This window comes from Motacilla alba, chromosome 6 (genome assembly GCF_015832195.1).
Source record: "Motacilla alba alba isolate MOTALB_02 chromosome 6, Motacilla_alba_V1.0_pri, whole genome shotgun sequence".
In the NCBI taxonomy this organism is placed as follows: domain Eukaryota; kingdom Metazoa; phylum Chordata; class Aves; order Passeriformes; family Motacillidae; genus Motacilla; species Motacilla alba.
The window spans coordinates 19,472,858-19,482,322 of record NC_052021.1 but is presented as its reverse complement, the minus strand read 5'-3'; the positions used below and the strand labels follow the sequence as shown (position 1 = coordinate 19,482,322).

Genomic DNA, 9,465 nt, shown 5'->3' with positions numbered 1-9,465 from the left:
CAATGAAAATAATGGCTTTTTGAGACTTTAGAGGTAATAATCCATTTATCAGGAAGATATTGCTATGAGCATTGTACATAAGCCATTTACCCTTTCCAGTGTCTGACTGTCATCTGAATGTCAATTAAAAAAAAAGAAAGAAGAAGAAGATGAAGTTATAATGCTGCATCAACAGACAGCTGTCCTAGTGGGCACTGGGAGCACAGGATGGCTCGCATTGCTGAGCGGTGCAGTCATTGCCACAGGAATGATGGGCTCACATTTCACCCCGATTGCCATGCTGTGCTGGGGCTGTGGGGCTCTCAGCCCCTCGCTGCCTCGACACCAGATCTGGCTCGTTAACGTGTCTGGAATGAGCGTGAGCCACCTCTCAGCTGGCAAGCACAAGGGGCAGACTTGGATTCCCAGGTTGGAAGATTATCTCATTCAAGCGCAGTTCTCCCAAAGATATATAAGTGCAGTGAGCGTGGTGGTCCCTGCAGAGCTGGCCTGAGCCTTGGGAGGTTTCAGCCATACAGGAGCACAGCCTTTGATCACAGCAAATATGACGACGATGATGATGAAAGTAGAAGAGCTGGTAGGTGAACTTTCTTTCATTTACTCACAATGAATTATTTTCTAGACTGTCATTGGACCAGGCAGAGAAAGACAACCTTTGTGGATCACTGATTCAGCAGGTTACCAGCACTGCTGTGCTCTAGGTGCAAACCCTTATATACTGTTTGTTATATTATTATATTTTCATTTTAAGTTTTCCTTGGGAAAGGGTCTCACCACAGATACCACTATACAGCTGTTTGGATTTGGCATCACAGCACAGTTCACCAGGAAAAGATCGACCAAAATTTAGCTATTTATTTGAATTTGTCCTTGATTTTAATTCATATGTATTTTTAGAAGCCAGTAATCTTATGATCACACTCACTAAGTAATTCCTATATAATAAAGGACTGGGAGAACATATTAATGCTTGGAAACTACAGTATTTTATAACACTAAATTAGCAGCTTAATAATAGTATTGTTTTCTAATAATAAACTAACAGTTCCTGCAGCCACTGCTGTTCATGATGTAAAAGTCTTTGAAAAATTAGGTCTAGACCACCAGTAATGGGACATTCCACTGCAGGATTCAGACTAAGAATGTCTGATCTGATGGAGAAACCAGGAAAACCGGAATGATTCAGTAAAACACTGCACTTTTTTTCCCAGATGGTTTTCTTAAGATACAACTGCCTAAGTAGTTAATGCTGTCTTAAATTCTTCTCACAAGGTTCTCACAGTTTCTTCTGCATTAGACTCTATAACAAATAGAATTTTACAAGGTAATCAAACAAAGACAGTCTAGGCCACATGAACCACTCTCAAAATGCACATCTGCCTCTACTAAGTTTAACAATTTATCTCTTTGTACACTTTATTTGGCATCAGAAATATTTCTGAAAACTATTGAAAGCTGTGCTGCTGCACAGCATCACCAAGCTTCTGCCATTCTGCTATGAATGGGACTTTGGTACTGACAGCAATGGATAAACCAGCCTTGAAATCCCTCAGCAACCCGATTGAACTGCATGGGAGATGTGCCCCAGCCAGCTGCATCCCCAGCTAAGCCAGGCACAGGCAGAATGGCCTGTCCTGGCTGTCACACACTCAGAGAGGGCAGGAATGAGGTACAATCATCCCTAGGCAATCCGTGTTTCCAGCTGGTGGCTACTGCAGTCAAGAATCCACTGATTATATTATATCATGTTTGCATTTACAGGTGACTGGGAAGAAGCTGGATGACAAAGAGACTGGCAGCTTCCTCCCTGAGGACTTCAAAAATGGAGAGTATGAAGCTGCCGTAAGATTAGAGAAGCAGGAGGACCTAAAAACAATCCCTGAGCACTCATTGACCCGAGATGATCTGGATTATGAGAAGGAGAAAAAACTAGAAGCAGAGGTAGGCTCTTGGGTTTTCTGCTTGGATTTTTATCATCATGTATGCATTTCCTGCTGCAGTCCTTGAAGTTCTTCCTCTCTCTAAGTTAGAAATATGTGGTGAGCTAGAAAAACCCTTGGGACACCACCATGAAAGGAGGTTGGTCTAAAAGTCCACTGAAGACCACAGAGATCTGCTCACCTGTGTAGCCTGTGGGTGCAGGCAGTAACACTTTGAGGCAGAAGCTCAACCACCCCTCTACTGTGTGCCTGAAACCCTGAGAGCTCCTGTGCCCAGGGGTCAGCTGCTGCTGGCTGTCAGTGGGGGGGAGCAGTCAGAGCCAGGGAGACACCTTCAGCTTGCACACCTAATGACTGCTACCAGAAATAACTAACCCACCAATAACATGAAAATGTTCTTTTTATGAAAACAAGGCATTACATTTACTAGCACATTTGGGAAGAACAGTTACTAATGAAAACTAATACTGGTCTACAGAAAAGTATTAATTTCAATTCCGGAGCATGACAATTCTCCCTAGATCCTTAAGAACTGATGTTTTTCCCCAAAAAAAAACACAGTAGCTGTAATAGCTTTAATTTTTTATTTTTTTATTTTTTTATTTTTTTTTTTGTGAATAAGCAATCAACTGGCCTAAAAATTTAAAGTGATTTGGAAATGATAAAGTTTAAGTAGCAGGGGAAATAAGACTTTGTTCTAAAACATGAAGAGTGAGAAAGTCAGTCTCAGAAACATTAGAATAAAAACTACTTCTTTAACTTCAACAGAGCCATCATTACTGGCTACAGAGGGTTTTTTGAGTTCCCTCAAAGCAGGTTCCTAAGAACTTTGTGGGTTTCCAGTTATCCATGGTCAGCATAATTATTTTCCATTAGGCCAATGACCTGCAGACCAAACCACAAATACAGAGAACAACAAAAAGAAGAGGTGGAAATAACTTGAATAAGAATTCAGTTGACCAAACTGTATACCATATGACCATATACCAGCATATTCACCCTTAATCACACCATGGGACAGAATCTGCCAGCTGTGTTCACCCTGAGTTAGTCCCTGTTTGTGAATCTCCTGAAGCCAATAACACCTCATGGGATCTCAGTTCCGGCAACACACCTGCCCTTGGTGTCAGCAGTGCCTCACTCACTTCATGCCCAAATGCTTTTACAAGCAGGTCTGGAGAAGTCTTAAACATTTATTGAACTGCCCCATCAAGGACACTGAGGACATTCTTTGTGGCTTCCCAAAATGTATGAACACTTGTGGACTGAAATGCTAAGATCATTCTAAAGCTTGTTCTTCTTTTGAGGGGATGTTTTTAAGCAAAGAGAATTAAGTTCCAATAATTTAGGGGCTGCATAATTTAAAAAAAAACTGATTAAAGAAAATCACTTAGTGGAAGTCAGTTGAAACTCCAGGAGCTTTCCAGCTTTCATAAGCTGCACATGAGATTTTAAAAATTGTTGTGCCAGAAGAGACTGTAGTGTTGCTCTGACTCCTGGCCTAAATTAATGTCACAACATATAGCTCAAGAAGAAGTTATGAAGAGGTCTAATGGTATATTAAAAACTATAGATGAGGTAGAATTTCTCACATAGTTAGCAACTTATTGTAATTGTCAATTAGCCCTATCTGAAAGAAAAAAAAATTAAAACAATTTATCTTGAAGTTCATCCAGTCTCAGTTGAACTCAGCTGAATAGTATCACATTGCTGTCCTGCCTCTCTGAAAGGCAGAAATGGTCACACAGCTCAACTTGTTGTTTTTCCTGATTTGTTCCAGCTGAAGAAGAAGAAATTACAGGCCAGGTCGAAACTTGAAAATTTGGAGGATCTTGAAAAAATTATTGAGCTGAAGAAGAAGAAAAGATGCAAGAAAGTGAAAGTGCCTGTTTTAAAGAAACCTGAACCAGAAGTTATTGTAAGTTACTTCAAAGTAGCTTATTCTGGGAAAGTATCAATGGGGGTTTGCGCCACACACATTTATGGTCTCTATATTCTATCCTTCAGACAGGACCTGTGGACATTCCCACATTCTTCAAAGCTGCACTGGAAAATAAGTTGCCAGTAATTGAAAAATACCTGTCAGACAAAGGGGATCCAAATGTCTGTGATAAGGTACAGTCTTCTTCCTAGTGCAAAGCTGGCTACAGAAGAGAGCAAAAATAACTTTTACCATGAGGTTTTGTAAATTCCACCCTCATGAGAGGCAAAAAAGGGTGGGGAAAGGAAATAAATGCTGGAAGTTCTGTACATCAAGTTTTCTAGTGGCCACTGAGACCCTTCAAAATCATATTACCTCAAAAGAGTCTTTATATTTAAAAGAAGGCTGTTGGTGCCCAGGAGAACCTGATTTTCTGTAAAAGATGATCTTCCAATGCTATGGAAAAAGAGATAAGGAATTTTTCTGCAGAACATCAGAAATAAGTGGCTGCCCTCATGTTCCATAATGCATGAGCTGCACTTTCAAGACACAGTGCAGCATGTTGGATGGGGAACTCAACAGGCATCATTTTAAATCTGGATGCCAGACTGCAGATACTTCTCCCATCCTTTAAAATGCTGGGTAGGCAGCTCTCAGCAATCAGGTTGCTATTAAACTTTACCAGATTTCAGGTCTCAAAAGCTCTTTAAAAGGAACCAGCATGGAGTATGTATTTGCCATCATCCTAGTGAGGGTGGGAGAACAGATTTAAAGATATCTTTGTGCCATATGTAATATCTAATTTTGCACTGCTTCCATTGCCAGTTCAAACGCACTGCGCTGCACAGAGCATGCTCTGAAGGACATCTAGAGGTGGTGAAGAAGTTGGTGGAAGCTGGAGCCCAGCTTGAACAGAAAGACATGGTATGCACACCACTCACACCTCTTTCCAAAAGCTGCTCATTGTTCTATAGGGGCCAGGAGAACCATTTATAGAAGTGCTTCTTACAGAAGAGGAGTACTAAAAAGGCCTTGCAATGTCCTTGAAGTTTATCCTTAAAATAGCATTGTTGAGAAGAGGTTTCAGGAGGGAGTGTCTGCCTCCCTGTGCCAAATTGGTCGTTGGAAAACACAGAAGTGCTAGCCAGCAGAGAGCCACAAGCAAGAAAGCCTGGAGTGGGGTGGAGAGCTGAGGTCAGGCTCCCAGCCCAGCCTGCCGGCAGGTGCTGCCAGCACCGTCCCACGCAGTCCCCAGGGCCAGCAGGAGCACCAGCACTTCAAGGCTGTGCCTGGGAGAGCCCCCTGCTCCTCTGCAATGCTGGCCACAGGGGCTCCTGAGTGCCCACAGCTCCTGCAGCTGTTCCTTTGCTCCTCTGCCCTCTTCCCTTCCCTTCCCTTCCCTTCCCTTCCCTTCCCTTCCCTTCCCTTCCCTTCCCTTCCCTTCCCCCTTCCCCCACTGCCAGCCTTGCTCCCCCTCGCTCAGCCAGCGGGGCTCCCAGAGGGTGAGGAAGAGGAGGAACGACAGGCAGAGTGCAAGCATCAAGGGACTCCTTCCAGCACAGCTCAGGGCAGAGATGCTGAATCTTGTAGAGGAGAGGGCTTTTAATTCACTTTGTGGGCTTGCGTAACTTGGGGATTTGTTTGTTTTTTAAAGAGAACTATTCTTTCCTTGAGTTTAATTTTCTATGCATTTTAGAACCCAAAAGGCATTAAATAAAAAATATTAACTAGCACATACCAGCCACATACCTGGCTAAAGGTAATTTCTAAGCTCAAGGAATAGACAAACACGTCCTCTCTCACAGCAGCATTGCCAAGATATCTGTCTTTAGGATTAATATGCAATGAATGCGAAGAGTGAGAAATTCACAGTACTGTAGAAATTAGGGCAAAATAAGAAAAGCTGTTACTAGAAACAATTTTATTTTTTTTACCAGAAATTGTGATCACTGTGTGATCACAGTGAGGTGCTCTAGGTTAAATTACATAAACTTAATTTGGATTAATTTAGAAATTTGGTTAAAATATTGTTTTTTAATATAATTATGTATTAAAATACTTTTAATTTCCTTTTCCTATTAAAGCTTCATTCTACTGCTCTGCACTGGGCATGCCGGGGCGGAAATCTGGACGTTCTGAAATTCTTACTGGACAAAGGGATAAACATAAACGCAAGAGACAAGGTACGTGCTTCTGGAACTCCGCAGCTTTTTAAATTGGAGACGAAAAGCTGGCCCTTACTCACAGCGGGTAACTTGTGGCAGCTGTTTCTGAAGCAGCTTTCCCCCGTCCCATGGCACTGACCGTGTCCTGCCCTGCCCGCAGCTGCTCAGCACGCCCTTGCACGTGGCTGTGCGGACGGGTCGCTACGAGTGCGGGGAGCACCTGATCGCCTGCGAGGCGGATCTCAACGCCAGGGACAGGGTGAGTGGGCAGCAGCTGGCCCCTGGCCGCACAGCCCCGGCCGGGGCAGCGCCGGGCCCGAGCGACCCCGCTCTGAGCCGTCCTCTGCCTCTGCAGGAAGGGGACACGCCGATGCACGACGCCGTGAGGCTGAACCGCTACAAAATCATCCGGCTCCTGATCGTGCACGGAGCGGATCTGACTCTAAAGAACTGCGTGAGTAACGGCACAAAACCCAAGTCATTTTAAAATGCTTTAAAATAAGTTGCCCACCGCAGCAAGGTTTGGAGACTGGGAGAGACTGTTTAGAACAGGCTTAATTAGATCACTTCAGAGCTAATTAAAGTAGAGCTGAGACAGGAAAAGGGTAACTTGGGGGAGGTCAGGGAGAAGAGGAAAACTCAGCACCTCTTTTAAAACCAGAACCCGCTATCTGCTACTCAGACAACATCACACCTTTCTATGATTTAATTACTCCTATCACGAAAAGATGTAATAGACAGGACGCTTACTCTGCACAGCTCCTGGGCTTCAACCACCGCTGAGACAATAAGGATCTTAGCTCGTAAGAGAAACCTTTTTGTTAAGCCCACAGCTGAGGGCCAGCCGCAGCACTACAGCTGGAGGACTGGCTGTCAGCCTTACAGCTGGCCAACAAACCCCCGTGGCTCAGCCAAGTCCCACACCTGGCTGTGCTCAGAGCCACTGCAGCAGCAGCGCTGCTCGAGCTCTCTGACCACTTGTTAAAATACAGCACTTTACAGACATTTTCTCCCCAGTCCAAACTCAGCAGCCGCAGCACGGGTTTTACCATTGTCAGTCAATGTTTTTGACTGACAATCAGTCAAAATGCCAGGGAACAAGGAGGAAAAAAAGTCACTGGAGCACTCTACTCCGTACTCTCTGCCCACCTCCCTGAAGTGTGGCTTCTCTGGCATTATCCCTCATCAGAGTATGAGTTATGGAAGGTACAGCCCCAAAGGCCAGAGACTTGCCCTCTCAGACTTTGTCAGCACACAAAAGTTGGTCCTACTTAATTCCTGTGGCTCATACCATAATTAAAATCTTATCTGAATTCTGCATTAAATGGAAGAGTGTCTTACTGAGATTGCCTAAATATATTTCTAATCACTTGAAACTAGAACAAAAGGAAGACCTGCATGTTCTGCTGGTTACAGCATTTGCCTAAACCCACTGAAACCCAGGCAGTTTTCATCATGGGTCTGACCAGGACTGGGACTAGAGCAGCAGAGCAGAAGTACTCTAACTCCAGGGGTGCAAAAATAATTCTAAGCCTGTGTGTGCAGAAGGGATTCACATCATGCAGATGCACTGAACAAGTATTTAGGAAAGAACAAGGACTTGACCATCACTGGATGAAATTAAATATTCCTCTGTTTCTTTTAACCAGGAAGGGAAAACCCCTATGGATCTTGTTCTTCAGTGGCAGAATGGCACCAAAGAGATATTCAATAGCCTGAAAGACAATTCCAAAAAGAGTGCCCATCTAGGTAAATTCTGAAGAGAGAAACCAGACCACGCTCTTTTTGCTGCTTTGAAATGCTTCCCACAAACCTGGATGAAAATGTCCTTGAACATTTATTGAAAATATTTATGGCACTGGATTATTTGAGGTGTCTTCACTGAAAACTGCAAGAAACCTGCAAAGAAATTACTTTAAAAGGCAGGTTGAGTGTTAAAATTCCACTAGCTCTAAAATGGCTTTATTTATTTCTATTTATTATTTATTTATTTAAAGTAATTTTTAATTATGTTCACTATTTAAGTTTTTTTTTATAGGTGCAATTGGTCTAAATGCAACTTTTGACAGCAACATAAATCCTTTGGTCTTAAATAGCAGAATTTTCGACTATAGTAGCAACTTTTCTCAAGCCTTCCAGTAGCTCTAAATAGCAAATACTTGCAAGTGTTGCCTTGTCTCACTACTAAAATAACCTGTGAATTGAGTGGTGGTATGTGGAAGAGCGCTGGAAGGAGGTGTACTGAGGTGCCAAGTGGATTTAATGAAGCAGTTGAGCAATGGTGTTTACGCAGGGTTTGGCAATCGTGGTTGATAACGAGCTCGAGGACAGAGCTCCAACCACCACGTTCCCCTTTGGACTGAAGGATTGAGATATAATGTTGTGAAGGTGAGAGGAGACTGTATCAGAGAAGTGAATTTTTTAAAAACTAGACTACTACAAAGTATGATGATAGAAGAATGCAAAATCAGATTATGTATATTTGTAAATTTGTACTGCTTTTTCTGTACATTTTGAACTGATCCATTTCAGATTAAATTAACTGAGTGGTTCTTTTTACTTGCTGGAGTGGATGATGGACTGGTGAGCATGCATGGGGTAATTTTGTCTCTCTTTAAAGGAAGTTCACATCGTGTCTGCTGCAAAATTCTTAAAAACTTAAAAGTCTCAGCTGCCAAGAGCAGCCATCCCTTACACTACCTCCCTGCCATTGTTAGATAAACCTCTGTTAAATAGAGGCACATGTAAAAGTGGAAAGACAGTATTTCAACTAGCTAGTAAAACAAAGTTACAGCCCCATTACTGAGTTTGATTTAAAAAATATCATCTCTTAGTTAGTCACTACTATCCAGAGCATGAGACAGCTCCAGTTATCCTTTGAGGAAAGTGCCAAGTCCTTTGAGGAAAGGCAGACACTTCTGCCTTTGCTTTAGCAGAAGCAGGACACCCTTCAGGGCTGCCAGCCAGGGCATGATGTCCCATGTCACAGAATCACTGAACAGTTGGGGCTGGAAGGGACATTTAAAGCTCATCTATTCCAATCCCTCTGCAATGAGCAAGGACCTTTTCAACACCATCAGGCTGCTCAGAGCCCTGTCCCACCTGGCCCTGAATGTTTCCAGGGATAGGACATTTACCACTTCTCTGGGCAACCTGTGCTGGTGTTTCACCAACTCATTGTAAAAGACTTCTTCCTTGTATCCTAACTAAATCCATCCTTTTTTAGTTTAAACCCGTTACCTTTTGTCCTATCACAAGAGACTGTGATGAATATTCTGGACTAATCTTTCTTGTAAGTCCTCTTTAAATACTGAAAGGCCCCAGTAAGGTGGTACTGGAGCCTTCTATTCTCCAGGCTGAACAATGCCAGCTCTCTCAGCACTTCCACACAGAAGTGCTCCACCCTTCTTCCCAGCTTTGTGGCCCTCTCTGGACACAT

At 43.1% G+C, this 9,465-nt stretch overlaps 1 protein-coding gene across 1 annotated transcript; it reads left to right on the top strand.

Annotated features, from left to right (window-relative positions):
* Positions 1–423: 423 nt before the first annotated feature.
* ANKRD1 (ankyrin repeat domain 1) lies at positions 424–8,585 on the top strand. Its single transcript, XM_038139973.1, has 9 exons — positions 424–577; positions 1,762–1,941; positions 3,721–3,858; positions 3,948–4,055; positions 4,687–4,785; positions 5,946–6,044; positions 6,187–6,285; positions 6,382–6,480; positions 7,676–8,585. The coding sequence occupies exons 1-9, from the start codon at positions 545–547 to the stop codon at positions 7,784–7,786; spliced, it is 966 nt and encodes a 321-aa protein (XP_037995901.1). The 5' UTR covers positions 424–544; the 3' UTR covers positions 7,787–8,585.
* The last annotated feature ends 880 nt before the right edge of the window (positions 8,586–9,465 follow it).

Coding starts and splice junctions, on each gene's coding strand:
- ANKRD1 (XM_038139973.1), top strand. CDS start 545: ATGACGACGATGATGATGAAAGTAGAAGAGCTG. Junction 4,056..4,686: donor ATCCAAATGTCTGTGATAAG/GTACAGTCTTCT, acceptor TTCCATTGCCAG/TTCAAACGCACTGCGCTGCA. Junction 4,786..5,945: donor AGCTTGAACAGAAAGACATG/GTATGCACACCA, acceptor TTCCTATTAAAG/CTTCATTCTACTGCTCTGCA.